At 40.3% G+C, this 18,901-nt stretch overlaps 1 protein-coding gene across 2 annotated transcripts in view; it reads right to left on the reverse strand.

The window, feature by feature from the left end:
* MYOM1 (myomesin 1) overlaps positions 1 to 10,955 on the reverse strand; it is a 119,219-nt gene extending 108,264 nt beyond the window's left edge. For both annotated transcript variants that reach the window (XM_018039756.1, XM_018039757.1), the window contains exons 1-2: positions 10,790 to 10,955; positions 6,504 to 6,816 (exon numbers count right to left, since the gene is read on the reverse strand). In XM_018039756.1, coding sequence (XP_017895245.1) covers positions 6,504 to 6,793 — 290 coding nt within the window. In that variant the 5' untranslated portion in view covers positions 6,794 to 6,816; positions 10,790 to 10,955. The remainder of the gene's footprint in view (positions 1 to 6,503; positions 6,817 to 10,789) is intronic.

Genomic DNA, 18,901 nt, shown 5'->3' on the forward strand with positions numbered 1-18,901 from the left:
AGTCTGTAAAAAATGATCAGTTCAGTCACTCAGTCATGTCCAACTCTTTGTGACCCCATGAACTGCAGCACGCCAGGCCTCCTTGTCCATCACCATCTCCTGGAGTTCACTCAAACTCACATCCATCGAGTCGGTGATGCCATCCAGCCATCTCATCCTTTGTCGTCCCCTTCTCCTCCTGCCCCCAATCCCTCCCAGCATCAGAGTCTTTTCCAATGAGTCAACTCTTCACATGAGGTGGCCAAAGTATTGGAGTTTCAGCTTTAGCATCAGTCCTTCCAAAGAATACCCAGGACCAATCTCCTTTAGAATGGACTGATTGGATCTCCTTGCAGTCCAAGGGACTCTCAAGAGTCTTCTCCAGCCCCACAGTTCAGAAGCATCAGTTCTTTGGTGCCCAGCTTTCTTCACAGTCCAACTCTCACATCCATACATGACTACTGGAAAAACCATAGCCTTGACTAGACAGACCTTTGTTGGCAAAGTAATGTCTCTGCTTTTGAATATGCTATCTAGGTTGGTCATAACTTTCCTTCCAAGAAATAGAAAATAACTTATGTGGATAAGCTGGAATCCCTGTACCTTGGTATGGGAATGTAAAATGATATAATTGCTTTGGAAAAGAGTTAAGTTTTTTCTTGTAACGTTAAACATAAACTTAGTACACAGACAAGCTGACATTTTAAAAGGCGCAAAAGAAGGTAGATTTCAAACAAAAAGCCTTAACTTTCCATAATAATTTCATTCATTCAACAGAAAACTTACTTTTTATCCTCTGTGTGCACAATTCTATGGTTGATGCTGGTGTGGGAGGGGGATATGAAGATTACATATTAAATTAAAGACTTGTTTTCTGAGACCTTTACTGTCTAGTAGGGCTGCAAATGCTACCAGCCTGATGCATTGTATTACGTCAATCAAAGGAAAAAGGATGGAAGGACAGAAGGCAGGCAGGCAGATAAGCAGAAAGAGCAGAGCAAACAAAACTTGAATTTACAGGCTTGGAGACAATTTCTGTCTGGGTCTATCAGGGAAGCCTTTGTGGAAGAGCTGGACATTGAAATATGGGTAGGTCATCCCAGCATGACACAGAGGTGTTTGCAAAAGCTTGAAAACAGAAGCTCCATTTTCATTTCTGACTTATCTATACATTGCCACTAGACTTTACTGAGTGGCCACAATAGAGCTGAACTCATTTTTATTATTCTACCATTTTTCCTGTAAAACTGCCTCTCTATATATTTACAACTTGGCACTGCGGTATATGGGCTTCCCTGATGGCTCAGACGGTAAAGAACTCACCTGCAATGAGAGAGATCTGGGTTGGATCCTTGGGTTGGGAAGATTCCCTGGAGGGCAAGGCAACCCAGTACTCCTGCCTGGAAAATCCCATGAACCGAGGAGCCTGGACAGTCCATGGAGTCGCAAAGACTCGGACATGACTAAGGGACTGAGCACTGAGCACTTATCAACTATTAACTGGGTCCTCATCTGAGGTGCTCTTGCTTGCTCCTGTTTCACCCAGAAAGGCTGGTATGGAAAAGGTCAAGTCTGCACCACTGGTTCCCTTGGGCTCTCAGAGCTTGGGGATCTCCGCAGGGAGGCTCAGTTACACCCACTGCTCAGCCAGCAGTGAACAGAGGTACTGTTTCACCTCTGGGCGCTGGGAGGTGACTGCAAGGCCCTTCCTCCACCTTTGGCTACTCACTCTATTCCTGCTCCTTAAGGGGACATGTCTTCCTTCTCACAGCCTGATTCACCTGCCTACAAAAGATTAATGCCATTTTGGGGTATCTATATCCTCTAAACTTGTTTTTAGCCTGCAAAAGAGACTGATGGGTAGTATTTTCAATGTAGAACAAAACAAAAGAGGCAGAGAGTCGAAGCCTGTATTCTGGGCCTCGTTATCTGTGGAAGAAAGGGCTTGAATTAGATGAGCTTTTAGTCTCTTCCTGCTTTAGCATTCCACAGTTCTACGGAGCTATGACAACCTGCCAATTGTATGAAAAACTGGTATTGCCAGGAGTGCTACTTCTAGTTCTCTCTTCGCAAACAAGCCACAGATTACAGCAGTGAGAGTAGAAAATTGGTGCACACTGAATGCTACCCTCTTTGGACTCAGGGTTTGTTTGAGGGATTCAGAAGACAGACCAGTTGCCTTTTAAAGAAGTAAGACTGACAACAAACCGGCCCATTTCTAGGGGGATAAATGAATAACTGGCTTTCTGTTTTCCTTGGATTTTCCCCAGACCTTCTCCTACCGTATAGGAAGCAATATGGTTCATCATTTTCTTGGTACTTAAATTCTGGAAGACAAATCCCAGAATGCTACATTTTCTACCCAGGAACTACGGTGCCTTTTTCTTGTATATGATAGTTAGATCTTTCTTTAGAGAAGAGGCTATATTTTAATATCTCTTGATTTAGTTGCTAAGTTGTGTCTGACTCTTTGCGATCCCATGGACTGTAGCCTACCAGGTTTCTCTGTCCATGAAATTTCTCAGTCAAGAATACTGAAGCGGGTTACCATTTCCTTCTCCAGGGGATCTTCCCAACCCAGGGATTGAACCCTGGTCTCCTGCATTGCAGGCAAATTCTTTTCTGACTGAGCCACCAGGGAAGCACTGTAAGGGCTGGATTTTAATCTGCTTAGAATCAGACAATAGTGTCTACCATAACCTCAGAGGGTTGAGAGACTCATCATCCAAGAAATATGCTGTGTTGTCCTCTGAAAGTTATTCATTCTTACTTATCAAGCATAACAAAATAGTTCTTTTTTCTTCCCATCTTATTCAAAAGAGAGGATTTTGAAAACGCTGGTTTCCATATACCACATTCCCTGTATACACCTGCCTTATTTCATCCTAATTCCCTATAATATTGGCCCTAGGAAGGGATCATCAGCTCACACACTGGGCTGATATTTATATGTAGATTTTCTAGTGCAGTGGTGGTGACCTTTGTTGAGTCACAGAGTTCTCTGACAATATGATGAAAGCTAGGGTCTCTCTCAGCGAAAAAAAAAATATATATATCTCATCTGGACCTAATTTTACATATAATTTCAGATCATCCAAAACTCTGTTGAAACCTATTCACAGACAGAGGCTAAGAACCCTTGCATAATGGTTGCAAAGTGGTCATGAGTACCATTTCTCCTTTAATCTCTAATAGTATTTGTGAATTATTAACATAAAACAATAGTCTTGTATCATTTTTGTTTTCCTGAATCACTTTCTTTAATTTAGTTTTTTCCTCACTGTGACTAAGAACAAAGGCATTTAGAATAAGCCTTCCAGAATTTATTTTACAACTCTTGGCTCAGAATGCAGTTGGTAACCGATCTGAGCTAAAACCACAGTGACACTGAACAAGCCATTGTTCTTAAGATTTAACTGAGGTCAGCCAAGCTGTGGGTACATATAAATCTCCATAGTTTCCACTTTACTACCAGGACATCTAACTACAAAGCAGAGGCTAAAAATGGATCAGGCCCAGTGTTCAAATACATTCCACAGAGCTGCATTTCCAACTCCACACCAGCTTTAATCAACAACATTCTTCACAGCCCCAAGAGAAAGATTTCATTTAGCAGGGAGAAGTTGCTCCATTTTGAAAAATAAAAAATACAACCTGAAAGAATTATAAAGATTTTGAAATGCTCAAAGAATATTATCTGTACCTGTTAGCTCTAGGTCTAAAAAAAGGAAAACTAAAATAACCCCAGGATTAGGTTCTCTTTCTTTTCTTTTACATTGCATTACACAAAGGAAAAAATATTGGCATCTTCCCTTTCTTCTTTTTAGGTCCACATTTCTACTAATAAGCGGAGTTGTTCAAACATACCAAGCCATTAATAAATACCTATCTACCTACATAAATACTTAAATAGCAAGAAGGAACAAGATGTGAGGTTGACCATACAAATAATTACAGTTCCACTTCCTACAGAAAGTTTATTATCTGAGGTTGTTTATAACTAAAATGGCTAAGTGTTCCAAAGACAAAACAGAGCAAATGTTTTCTGGATAAAATACAAAGATGCTCAAAGGTTCAATCACTAATGTTTGATACGATTTATCAGATTGTAAATAAATATGAATGGTGCATATATGGTTAAAAGAAGAATTTAGGAATAGAATTTAAGAAATAAAACTCTCTTTAACAAATTCATAAAACTCTATAGACTTTACAGCATTGGGGGAATGAAATAAGTATACATGAGTTAGTTTAACAATTGTACAGTAATGAAAACACCCGTTTTCTACATTTTCTATAGATTCAGCACAGATGGACCAGGAAAATGGATATTTAAAACATAATCCTCTCTATTACAAGACAGCTGCTTTCCTAAGTGAGATCCTTAAACATATGTATGTAACATTCTTCAGAAGAGCATGTGGTACTATCACATAGCACGGTGCCCATTCCTGTTTCATTTGGAAAGCAGGTCATTTGAAACAATGGCCAAAAGAAATGAATTCACCTCCTCCCTGACAATATTTCCATATTTGCAGCCAATTCGAGGTCCTTATGAATATCCCATGGCGCACATAACCCATGAAATTGGGATTGGAAAACGATCCTACTCCATTTTAAGTGGAATTTCAGAATATTGCTGTCACACATTCCAGGTAAACTCTAGAGACCTTGGTACCGGACTTGAAGAAGCTCCCAGGAGGTCGGCACCGCACCCACAAAAGCACAGCTGTACATCAGGTGCTGATTAACCCACAGGGATACAGGAGTTTCCGCCTTCAGAACCAGTCCTTACTGCTGTTCATACAAACCACTGTATTATTTCTTCAATCACTTTTCTAACTCCTAGAAGTAAACACCTCTCCCAGCTACCCTGACAGATATTTTGTGGACATAAATTATATAAGACTTAAAATAATATCTGTTTATAACAAATAATGCAATATACGCCAGACAGACGAGATCTGAGGCAGCAGCTGGTAACTGACCACACAGCCTAGGAATTCGTACGTTTGGAAGTTCAACAATCCTTTCTGTGGACTATAGATAGACATTTAATAAAATCACATGAATCTTGCAAGTGTTTTTTAATCTCCATGACACATTTTGCTAGGGATACTAAGGAAATAAAAACTGGCTTGGACCGAGAAAGTACGGATCCAGCCAGCATTCATCAGGCTGGAACAAGACACAGAGAAGCCAACCTCGGGGTTCATAGGAAACACTTCTCCTGGTGACACTGCTGCAGTAGAGGGTTCTGACAACCTCCTCTGCATGACCACAGACTCACCAAGAAACTTTCTTCTCCAATATCAAAGATTATAAGCAGGTTTGTTGTTTGAAATTTTTTTAGGAAGAATGAGCTATTGCTTCTTTGCATGGAAGACCTCAGAAGCAGATTCAGTTCTCAGCCCACGTGCTGGGCTCCTAAAAGATTTCTAGATACAACAGTCCTCATTTATCTCAACTTGACTGTTTCCAAAGCAACAGGACACTGATTCACTTTTTAGACCAGACCTGCATCTAAACCCCACTAGTCCTAGAATACTACTGAAACCCTCTTTTTCTTTTCTTTTTTTAAACTTTTAAATTTGTTTTGGGGTATAGCTGATTAACATTGTTGTGATAGTTTTGTGTGAACAGCGAAGGGACTCAGCCATACATATACATGTATTTATTCTCCCCCTAACCTCCTTCCCACCCAAGCTGCCGCATAACATTGAGTCGAGTTCCATGTGTTATACAGTAGAACCTTGTTGGTTTTCTGTTTTAAGTACAGCAATGTGTACATGTCCATCCCAAATTCCCTGTCTCTTCCCCCTATTCTCCCCCTGGGCAACCATAAGCTTATTTTCGAAGCCTGTGAGTCTATGAAAGTCTCTCATTTCCTCTGGTGTGGGGTCTCCCTCATGGCAGCGGGTTGATAAATCTAATTCTGTCAGAATATAGGTTTGTTCCTGGTATTGTTAAGCTGACTGAGATAGGGCAATGTTTTCATAAAATGCTCTGGCTAAAGAAAATATTTGCTGCTTGAATAACAACTTGGAATTTTGATGCTGGCTTTCAGATACAGAAAGAATAGAACACATCTCTGCTGCAGTTTGGGTTCCTGTGGTCTGTGAATTTTAAATCCTGTTCTCATCTAAGTTGAAAGCTGTGAGGGCCAGGAAACCTGCTGCGAGGGTTGGAAATGTGATTTCTCAAATTTGCTGCTGCTGAATGTTGAACACAACCTGTGGCAAAACTTTTCTGCTTCTAGCAATATCGCAGTTGGCAATTCAAGCAAGACACCCCAGGGCAACTGCGAAGCTCTTTGTGAAACTCAGGCAAGCAAGGGAAAGGGGAATCCAAGACATAAATCCCAGGCCTTCCAAACACATGGTTTGACCTTGCTCCACACCTGGTTTAAAGGTAGAGCAGCCAGACTCACGAAGAAATGAAAATGTAACCTGGGGCGTAAGGTGGGGGCGGGGTATTCAGAGAGCATGGCTTTGCCCCATGTTTGTAAAGCTGCTTTCACATACCCGTGGGAGTAGCCATAGTCATAGGCTGACGCCGCCTTGTGACTGAGGGCAAACTCGGAGGCCCGGGAGGCCTGATGCTGGTAGGATGCGGCAGACGCCTGGCTGATGGCCGCTGACTCCTGACGGTGGGCCGCGGATGAGCGGCTGCTGTAGGCGGTGGAGCCATGGGTGTAGATGGCTGAGCTTTTCTTCTCCTGCTGGTACTGGCTCATGGTGGTGCTGAGGTCCCTGTTGCGGTAGCTGCGGTCATAGTGCTGGTGAAGTTTCTGATAAAACGGCAGAGACATCATGTGCCCCCAGGGATCCAGGCAAGCTGTGAGAAAGCAACAGGTTTGAGGTGAACTCTTAAGGAACTAACTCTCCAGAACAAGGCATCTAAATCAGTAGGTGAAAATTACTACCCTTTTATTTCTTCCAAAAAGTAAGTGGAAAATGATGTGAAGGTTAGTTTAGCTGTTTACTCAATTAACTCCCTGCTTCACAGCCCTGATGTACCCCCTTCTATCATTGTGCTGCCTTCTTTTTAAATACCTGGAGATTTTTACAAACTTTCCCTCTTGTGCTATTTCAATGGATATATGTGGATACACGTAAATGTGCTGTCATGTCCAATTCTCTGCAACCCCTTGAACTGTAGCCCACCAAGCTCCTCTGTCCATAAGATTTCCCAGGCAAGAACACTGGAGTGGGTTGTCATTTTCTTCTCCAGGGGATCTTCCCGACCCAGGGATCAAACCCAAGTTTCCTGCTTCTCCTACACTGGCAGGCAGATTCTTTATCACTGTACCACCTGGAAGCCCACTTTAATAATATATATTTCAAATTTTCTGGCATTTCCTTCTGATGGGGACTTTACCTGAGAGATTGTATAACAGTGGAGAGTCTGTGTCCAGCCAATGTGGTTTTTATTCAGCAAATAATTACTGAACACCTACATTGAGCCTGGTACTATTCCTGCCCAGGACATAGATGAACAAAACAACAAAATTCCTGCTCTGATAACCTTATGTAGAATCTTATATTCTATTGCAAGTGATAGACAAATAGAGAAAATAAAGTGTAAAGTATATTAGAACCTGCTTAATGCTATAGAGAAAAATGAAACAGGAACGTGGAATGGGATGCCATTTACAAAGTATCATCAGGGATAATGGTGATGACTGAGCATGAAGGTGACACCTGAGCCTGAGACTATCTGGGACGGGAGAAGCATTCTGGATGGAGACCACTGCACAGGCACTGGGGGGCTGTGAGCCTGCCTGTTGCACTGTACTCCGGGAAAGGCAAGTAGGCCAGGGAGGCTGTGAGCAGTGAACGGGTGCAGGAAGAGGTACAGAAGATGGTGTCAGGGAGTGGGGCAGCAGGAGGGTAGTGTCCTGCAGGTAGTGTGAGGACTTCAGCTTTTATTCTGAAAGGAGTAAGGAATCACTGGAAGGTTCTGAGCTGAGAAACACTCTTACTGAGTCTGAGAATAAACTGTTGAGGGACAAGAGTGAAAGCCAGGAGGCCAGTGAGAAGGCTGCCATGGACTGAGTTGTATCTCCCCAAATCCGTATTTGAAGTCCTAACCTCGTGACTGGATTTAGAGATAGGATCTTTACAGAAAAAATGAAGTTAAATTGAGGTTCTTAGGATAGGTTCTAATCCAATAAGACATGATTGCCATTGTTATAAGAAGAGGAAATCAGGGCACAGATATGTACATATGCAGAGGGAAGACGTGAGAAGATGGACTATCTGCAAGCCAGGGAGAGAGGCCTCAGAAAAGACCAACCTAGCTGACTCTTTGATCTCAGATTTCTAACCTCTGGAATTGTGAGAAGATAAGTTTCTGTTGTTTAAACCACCTGGTCTCTGGTGCTTTGTTACGGCAGCCCTAGCAAATTAATACAAAGGCCACTGAGATAGTCCAGGCTAAAGATTATAGTGGTAGCAGTGAAGTGTGAGAAGGGATCCAACTCTGCATATTTTGTAAGTAGAATCAAAAGTATTTGCTGAAAGTTCTGGAATAGGGTATGAAAGAGAGAGAGAGAAGTGAGTGACAGCTCCAAGGACTTTGCCTGAGTAACTGGAAGATTAAAGCTGCTGTGAACTGAGATGAGCAGGATTGTAAGAAAACAGCAATTTGGGATGGAAGCAGGAACCTGGTTTGAGACATTCTACATTTGAGATACCTGCTAGACACCCAAGTGGAGAGATAAGGTGGGATGTTGGACATGTGACTCAGGAATACAAGGTAAAGGTCCAGGATGGAGACCTACATTTGGGACTCACCAGTATATAGATGGTATACAATGCCAAAAAAAAAAAAAGAGAGAGAGAGAGAGAGATGAGAATGAAAGTCCTAGGACTGATCTGGAGGATGCTTATATTGCCATATAACAAGCCCTCTCAAATCTCACAAATGGTTCAAAAAGATATGGTGTCAAACTAGAAAAATTCCATTAAGAATATAAAGCCTCCTAGTCTTCCTGTATTAAAGAAGAAAGTCAGTCAGCAGTGTAGCAGTTTGCATTGTTTTTTGAGCTAACAGTCCTACTGAAAATCAAAGATGGGTTTGCTTAGCATAGAGAGGGGAGACTTCAGATTGCATTATCTTTCTTTAGAAATCTGTCCACTGATTGGAGCCTATCAGCCATACTAATAACCCTGGATGAAGTAATAGTTTTATGAAAGCCACCCCTTAGATCATTAATGCTTTTGTGCACATCCTAAATTTTTTACATGTAAAATCAGTTGTAATCAATTTTTCAAATCTTTTAAAAAATTCTAAATAAGGACTGAATCCTTCTAAACTTGCTACATTTTTTTTTGGTCAAGCTTAATATTTTTATTTGAAGTGAAAAGTAGGCATGCATTCCCTAGGGAAGAAAATCCAGCAAACTTCACTCCAGAAATATTTATGTTAAGGCTCATGGAAGATATCAGTCTACATGGCATTTCCCAGGAGGAAAAAAATAGCTACTAGCAAACAACTTTTGCTTCAACCCTTAAATAGACTGCTATTTTCTATTTTAAAATATACACAATAATGATCAGGTATAAGGAATAATTATTAGATAAATTTTTATAGAAAAAAGGGTAGACTATATTAATATAGAAGTATATGATATTAGGCATTTATAAAGCTATTTGGTAAATTTGCATAATGATACATAGTATACTGCAACACAGAAAATGTTATTTGAATGATGTCCAAATAAACAATGAATGACCTTCTTGTGTATTATAAGCTTAATTCAGAACCCAAATAACTTGAAATGCTGTTAATTTTCACAAAATAAAATCTTTAAATGTCTTGCCTCAATTCTATTTTCCATTCTCTTTATTTCTATTTTCCCCCCAATATATTTTTAATAGTACTGAATATTCCAAGCACAAAGATAATATATGCAAGTAAACAGGTTTTGACATTATGTCAACAGAGCTGGTTGTCACAGCTCTGACCTCTGGAACGAAGGTACAGCTACCTTCTCTTTATTAAGAAAGTAAGGATTATCCCCCAACACATGACAGCTAGAGCGCTTTGGGAGGAAAGATGGTTTGGTTGTCTTCCATTCCTTTAAGACCTGTGTTTGTTTGTTTGTTTCCCCTGAAAATAATTGGGGAATTTAGGAAGAAACACTAACTCCATAGTTGTATTGTGACACAATACTTTTGTACAGGAGTTAGAGGCTGAAAGCTATAAAAATTCTTCACAGAAAGTGTGAACTTTAGGGTCATGATGCAGGGATCTGCGTTGCCTCTGAAATACTGCTTAGCCATTTTCCGATTAGAAATACCCCCAATGCACCCTAACATTTATCCACATGGCATTGTTGGGGCAAAAATCACTGAATTAGAAACTTGAGACTTCAGAGTTAACCTACTCTTTTTGATCAAATTTGTAATCAGGCAGTACTGTAGGCTTATGGAGGATGGAAAACACATGATTTCCTATTTCCACACCCACTCCAGATTTCAACCAAACCGCCGAACTGTAACTTGGAAAGAGTACTTGACTCACGCTTACAGTTCTATCTGAGACAGCTACTGTTTTTTATAGCTCCAGGAACAGTAGCTTAATTTTAAAAGAATCCACTGATCTGAGAGAAGGGCTATGCCAGCACAAACTGGCACCCTGCTGCTCGCATTCCTTCCCTGGAGCTCCACTTTCCTATTTCTCTACTATTCTGACATCTCTTGGAGAAAACTGCTGAGCTCAGAAGACAGAAACCACACACACCGCAGTGCTGTTGAGCACATAAAATATCAAGTGCACTCTTCTGCCTCAAGGTCACACTTACCAGTTTGCAAAGGATTGATGGTGGTAGAAATGTTCCGATGTGACTGTGGGTGCTGGATGAGACAGTGAAAAACCCACGTAGGTCTAATCCAAGAAAATGTTAAGAGTCAGGGCTAAAAAGACAGGACCCTGGGGGCCAGTTCAAAAATAATGCATGTGGTCAGGCAGTAGAATGTCAGAGCCACCCAGCCAGCCTTTTATGGCTAAGAGAGTAGATATATATAGCAGCAAATGGGGATTGCAGTCCTGAACGGAAAGGAAGAGGAAGGCCCTGGCAGGTAGCTGCCACAGTAATATATTGACATGCATGCCAGTCGGTAGGTCTGGTCTGATTAAGCTAAATGTAGGGCTTTTATTTGGCTATATGAGCTATTTTCAACATCATTTTACCACAGCATATTTAAAAGTGTAATAGAAAAATAATAATAATAAAAGTGTAATAGAAAGAGTGGTTTGTGTTGAGAGCTAAAAATAGGTTAGTAATCTGATTCCCAAAATGAACTTCATGGAATTTTAATACCAAGATATGGTTCTGAATGTGCTGTTCATAATCCATGAGCAATACATTTAGGAGACACAACGTGAAGAAAGAACAGGGGGCTGACTAGAGGCAAGCAGGGAAGACATGGGTTACATGTGGTGGAAACTTTGCCTTGATGATACCCAGTCACCATTTCTCTGATTTCAGGAAAATTTACCAAGTAGGTCATATTACAGCTTCAAGTTTGAATCTTTGATTCCCTATTCATTAACTGAAGCCTTTAAGAAGCTGCATGTTTTATCTTACCTAAAGTCAGAGTATGGTCACTCTATCTAACAAGTGATTCTCTTTCTTTGATTTTAGACCATTTCACAAATTCAGAGGTGATGTTACCTGGTGTCGAGAACCTGCACTTTGGTATCAGACCAGATCTTGGTTCTAGGCCGTCGATGGCACTTAATAGCCATGCAACTTTAAGCAGTTTATTTCTCCTTAAGCTTCATTTTCTTTCTCTATAAAATGGGAATGTGTGTGAAGTCGCTCGGTCGTGTCCAACTCTTTGCGACCCCATGGACTGTAGCCCACCAGGCTCCTTTGTCCATGGGATTCTCCAGGCAAGAATACTGGAGTCGGTTGCCGTTTCCTTCTCCAGGGGATCTTCCTGACCCAGGGATTGAACCTGAGTCTCCCGCATTGTAGGCAGATACTTTACCATTTGAGCCACCAGGGAAGTCATAAAATGGGAATAATAGCATCCAAATTATGGGACTCCTATGGAGATCAATAATGCAGAGAAAATGCTTAACCTAGTTATTGTGTCAAATGAAGACTTAGTAAATGTCAACTACCGTTACTGGTAGTAATAATTTGAAAGCTCATTGTTCGGAATATATGTACTGAGCATATATTCTGTGTGATATTAGATGTGATTCATGTGATATTATATCAGCTTAACACAAATAGCTTGTATCTATCAAAATATTGAACAGACCCACTATTGTAGCCTGCTTTATAATTCCTTTCTTGATGATAACTACAGTTAACACTGTTGAGAACCTACCAAGTGCCAGACACTCTGATAGGCACTGTACATACATGATCTCATTTAATTCTCATATTATCCTGTGAGGTAGGTATCATATCTCCCATAGCTAAGGAAATTGAGGCTTTGAGAGGTAAAGTCATTTACCAATGAGCACACAGTTAGTAGATGACATAAATGCCCTGCATTCAGAGATATTTGGATTCTAAAGGTCATGCACATTTTGTCAAGGATTGCCTTAGCCTCTTTCCAATGACATTTTGTCTATAAGAAACTAGGTATTTTCGAATGGTCTTTCAAGAGCAATACAGGTCTCCACTCATAACTGAGGGTCAGCTTGTAGGCTACCCAATCAATGTATATGAAAGAAAATGTTTCACTTAGTCCTGATCAAATTAAATCCAGCATTTGTTTAACTAAATACACCTCTAGCTATTATGCATAAGAACATTTTTGCTGTCTGGAATCCATAGGAAAATTTTCCAAGCTTTATGTTTTCCAAGTATCCACTTGTTCTCTAAACATCCAATACACAATCACATTGATTCTTCCAAGTTTTACCCACCAGCCATTGTCATGTTTCCTAGTGAGTCATTTCTCTAGGGAACATGGTAAGTTGCTTCAAATCTCCTTGAAATAGAAAAAGCAAGCAAAAATAAGAGATGAATATCCAAAATACCAGCTAATATTTATTTAATAAGCATTTGCTCTATGCCAAGTATTAATATTAACTGCTTTATAATGTTTCATGTAATCATAACACATAAAAACACTTCATGGATTATGATTTAGAGAGATTAACATTCTTGAAGTAACACAACTAGAATGTGACAGAAATTCAAACCCAGGTCTGTTCTACACAGAGTCCAGCCTCCTATATATGTCATACCATACTGTCTTTCAACCATTTAACTCTGTGTGTGTGTGTGTGTGTATAGATACATAGATAGAGTATGCCAATACTGTCCATTAGAAATAAGAACTTTTACCAAAGAGTCTTATAGTTCCCATATGACACACAACTATGAGGTCAAGATTTGCTGGCTACATATATCAACACATTAAAATATTTACTGAACTTTAATCCCTGTTAAGAAGGCAAAATGACAGAAGTTCACACACACTTGTGGAAAAACTAAAATATCATTTATTCATTGATACTAAGGATCCAAGTGAAAATCAAATAGTCAATTTTAAACAAATGTACAACAAGATTTGGCAAAAGAAGTATAAGCTAGAGCCAAGCAAGTCTCTGGAGTAGTGGAGTTTCTGCTGTAGCACCATATGGATTCAGCCTTTTCTAACAACATATTTTGGGTTTCCCTTGTGGCTCAGACAGTAAAGAATCTGCCTGCAATGCAGGAGACCTGGGTTCAATCCCTGGGTTGGGAAGATCCCCTGGAGAAGGGAATGCCAATCTACTCTAGTATTTTTGCCTGGAGAATTCCAGAGGAGCCTGGCAGACTACAGTCCGTGGAGTCACAGAGTCAGACATGACTGAACATGCACGCATGCATATGCATTGGAAGCATAACGACATATTTATCCAAAATATAAATATCCAGATAATAAAATACCTACTGTGGTGTACTGCATAATAAAACTAAAGACAAAAAATTAGTGGTGCTTTGATAAATCAATAATTGTGATTTAATCAAATTTCCTTAAAGATGGTAGTGGCAGTTGAGTTGCTAAGTTGTGTCCGACTCTTGTGACCCCATGGATTTTGTAGCCCACCAGGCTTCTCTGACATGGGATTTTTCCAGACAAGAATACTGGAGTGGGTTGCCATATTCTTCTCCAGGGGATCATCCCAATTTAGGGATAGAACCAGACTCTCCTGTACTGCAGGTGGTATCCTGCATTAATCTGACTTAATCATGATGCCCTTTCAGATGTGTGATTATTTTGAAAACTTAATGGAATGTTAATCTATTGTTAATTTCAAATTTCCCAGAAAAACATCTAATGCAAGAGACTTTTAAAAAAGCATATTACTATACAAGTCTGAAGATTTAAAAAATATTTGCTTCCAGAATTACAATTAGTTTTTTAAGAAAGCAGTTTTAAAGTAGATACATCCTCTCTTCAAGCTAACTGTAAGGGTTGTTTTGTGGTTTAGTCACTCAGTCGTGTCCAACTCTTTTGCAGCACTATGGACTGTAGCCCACCAGGCTTCTCTGTCTATGGGATTTTCCAGGCAAGAATACTGGAGTGGGTTGCCATTTCCTCCTATAGGGGATCTTCCCAAGTCACAGATCAAACCTACATCTCCTGCATTAGTAGGCAGATTCTTTACCACTGAGCCACCAGGGTGTTAATATTTTTATGTGTGAAGCGATGAGTTTAACCAACTGCAGTGTACCCTAAAAGCCAAAATAAATGTACAAATTATATTTAGGCATCTAGAAATTTTGTTTTACAGTAGAAGAGGAAACAGCAGCAAATTATTATTCTATACATGAGGGAATAAGAAAAATATTCTTTAGAAATAATGTAAACCAAAACAAACAAAAACTAAATTCCAGCTGAAATCAAGAAAGTTTATTTAAGTTGATGGGGATCTTAGTTAACAAATAAAACCCAGGATTCAATAGTATGGGAAAAGAAAGACATATTTATTCAGTGTGATTCATAAAGCATTTATTGAAAACCCAATAATGTATCACGCACTGTGCTATGGTTCAGAGGTGACTAACTCTCGTTCCCAAAGTAGCCACTGTGTAGTTGGGTAGATAAAGATTACTTACAAATAACTATAGTACCATGTGATAGATGAAATGATGAACACAACATATAAGGAAAATGTGAATGGTTGTTATATCTGTACAAAACAAAACCAAAAGAATTCTTCTCCTTTAAAAGATAGGAATCAGGGACTTCCCTGGTAGTCCCGTGGCTAAGGCTCCATGCTGCCAATGCAGGGAGCCCAGGTTTGATCCCTGGTCAGGAAACTATTAATAGATCCCTCGTTCCTCAACTAAAGATACCTCATGCTGCAACTAAAACCTGGCACAGCCAAATAAATAAATATCTTTAAAAAAATAAAAGATAGGAATTAAAGGAGAAAATATAATGTATCACTCATTGCTCACCTATTATGCAAAGCACATGCGAGGCACAGGGAAGCAAAATGACTGACACGGGCCCTGTGGTCGAGAATTTCTAAATACTAAGCAATTTCTTCAATACAAATGCTTTTAACAGAAGGCAAAGCTTAGCTAGATTATTCAGTGAGCTCTTTTAAGCTATAAACTAATTGTATCCTTCCTATTTCAGAGTTGCCTAATTAAAAATTATACAGAAATATCAATAACCTCAGATATGCAGATGATACCACCCTTATGGCAGAAAGTGAAGAGGAACTAAAAAGCCTCTTGATGAAAGTGAAAGAGGAGAGTGAAAAAGTTGGCTTAAAGCTCAACATTCAGAAAACGAAGATCATGGCATCTGGTTCCATCATTTCATGGGAAATAGATGGGGAAACAGTGGAAACAGTGTCAGACCTTATTTTTGGGGGCTCCAAAATCACTGCAGATGGTGATTGCAGCCATGAAATTAAAAGACGCTTACTCCTTGGAAGGAAAGTTATGACCAACCTAGATAGTATATTCAAAAGCAGAGACATTACTTTGCCGACTAAGATCCGTCTAGTCAAGGCTATGGTTTTTCCTGTGGTCATGTATGGATGTGAGTTGGACTGTGAAGAAGGCAGAGCGCCGAAGAATTGATGCTTTTGAACTGTGGTGTTGGAGAAGACTCTTTAGAGTCCCTTGGACTGCAAGGAGATCCAACCAGTCCATTCTGAAGGAGATCAGCCCTGGGCGTTCTTTGGAAGGAATGATGCTAAAGCTGAAACTCCAGTACTTTGGCACCTCATGCAAAGAGTTGACTCATTGGAAAAGACCCTGATGCTGGGAGGGATTGGGGGCAGGAGGAGAAGGGGACGACAGAGGATGAGATGGCCGGATGGCATCACTGACTCGATGGACATGAGTCTGAGTGAACTCTGGGAGTTGGTGATGGACAGGGAGGCCTGGCGTGCTGCAATTCATGGGGTTGCAAAGAGTCACACGACTGAGTGACTGAACTGACTGAATTGATATATAGACATTTGGCATCTAGTCCTTTGTTCACTGAGTGACTTTGAAAAGACATTTCCCCTCTCTGAAGCTCTATCTTCTTGCCTATAAAATAAAGAGTTGAACCAGAATATCTCTAAGGTATTTCCTAGACCAAACCAAATAAACTCTAAGGTGTTTCTATCCATCCAAAAAGTAGTTGTTCTTTTTTTTTGCCCGTTTTGTAGCTGACTAGTAACATCCTATGTGAAGCAGTTTTGAAGGGAATAAAAATAAACCCTCCTGCCTCCAAGAATTCTGCTTCTACTTGTTCATTCACATCTGAAATGCTCTCTCCTGAGAGTGTCATTTTATGAATTTAAACCCCAATTATATTGAAAATGACCCAGAAAGACATTTCAGCACATGATCAAGTCTTTGTGTGACTGGACAGAGTCTCAGTTTTCTTGTGAATAGAGTGGTGAGAATAGAGGGGAAAGGAGATGGTTAAAAAGGACTAGAGGAGGGGACCGAGGGTTCTTATCAGAAGCTAGATGTCATCTAGTTATGAAATGAGCTCGATCTAAAGGAGATGAACTAGATCTAGATCTAAAAATTAGATCTAATTCTAATTTTGCTTGTATCTGGGCAATAGCCAAATTAAGCCAATGTTGTCAATGTCTTATCTCAGGACCCACGGGCTGTAAGGGGCCCATGTGAACTCCCACCCAGGCTAAGGATGGGGAAGAATTGCTGGCGCTGACAGCTGATCCTGAAAGGGATTAATCCTGTGATGTGAAGCACTGGCAGAGGAGCTGCTGGGATAAATTCCCACCTCCTGCTCAGACCCCTCTCTACTCTCCTGTCCCCCAGACTAGACTCCAGGCCAACAGGAAGCAGACACATAACTCCACAGTGGTCTTGGTTTTCTGTGGAATGCTGCACTTGTGGCTGTAGAAATGAAATTAATTTCTATTCTTTACCAGTTGCCCTAGTTACCTCTCCTTAATTCCTTCCCCCATCACAAAACCTTCATCTTGCTTATCCAAATCCTCTTCCTCTGTATTTTTTTAATAATTAGTGTCAAGAATTGTGAAGGCATACAATAAATATTATTCAGCTTAAAAAGGAATGAGATCCTGATTCAAGCTCACAACATGGAGGAAACTTGAAGACATCACGCTAAGTGAAATAAGTCAGACACTAAAGGACAAATATTGTATGACTCCACTTATGTGAGGTTCATTGGGTAGTTAAAAAGAGACAGAAAATAGAATGGTGGTTACCACTGGCTTGGGGTAAGGGGAATGAGAAGTTAATGTTTAATGGGCAGAGTTTCAATATGGGATGATGAAAAAGTTGTGAAGATGGATGGTGCTGATGGTTGCACAACAATGTAAATGTGCTTAATGTCACTGAACTGCACACTTAAAAAATGGTTAAAATGGTAAACTTTATGCTATGTATATTTTCCCAGACACACACAAAACTGAAAGGTCAGCAATTTTACCCCACTTGTAAGCTAATAAACTAACCTGCTACAGTTTCACTGATGCAACAAGACAGGGGACTCCTGGTGAGAGTTAGAGAACTTTATTAGAACTGATGCTTTTGAACTGTGGTGCTGGAGAAGACTCTTGAGAGTCCCTTGGACAGCAAGGAGATCCAACCAGTCCATCCTAAAGATCAGTCCTGAGTGTTCATTGGAAGGACTGATGCTGAAGCTGAGGCTCCAATACTTTGGCCACCTGATGTGAAAAACTGACTCATTTGAAAAGACCCTGATGCTGGGAAAGATTGAAGGCAGGAGGAGAAGGGGACGACAGAGGGGGAGATGGTTGGATGCTATCACCGACTCGATGGACATGAGTCTGAGTGAACTCCCGGAGTTGGTGATGGACAGGGAAGCCTGGCATGCTGCAGTCCATGGCGTTGCAAAGAGTCAGACACAACTGAGCAACTGAACTGAACTGAACTGATCATTCACAGCAATTAAAAGCCAGAGTCAGCACATTCTTTATTGGTTTGACCACCCCGCTGTTCTCATAGGGCAACATGAGAGGGCCAGGTGACACCTGCACACACACTGGGTTGCATTATGAGAGTGGAACTTTGAGCTGAGGGAACCCAAATATTTTATAAGCAGTAAGCATGCCTGTTCTTTGCTTCAGAGGCAGACATTTTCTTTACTGTACATGGAGAGGGGCTATGCCTGCCTTTGCCACAGAGGAAGACACTTTCTCTACCTTCAAGCATCCCTGAAAAGACAGCCTATAACGAAGGGAAGCCAGGGGCTTGCTTGCAAAACATGCTGAAACATGACTAATGCATGAGAATCGTCTCGCAGCAATCAACATATGTTACTCTTACCAAAAAAAAAAGGTTTTTTTTTTTTAAGTGAGAAACAGACTAGAGAGCAACAGATATGAATCTCTGGTTTCGATTTATCTTGAATTTCTCTGCAACATTTTTATGGAAGTATAATTTGCATACCATAAAATTTATTGATTTTGAGAGTAAAATTCAATA

Source organism: Capra hircus, chromosome 24, assembly GCF_001704415.2.
Source record: "Capra hircus breed San Clemente chromosome 24, ASM170441v1, whole genome shotgun sequence".
In the NCBI taxonomy this organism is placed as follows: Eukaryota; Metazoa; Chordata; class Mammalia; order Artiodactyla; family Bovidae; genus Capra; species Capra hircus.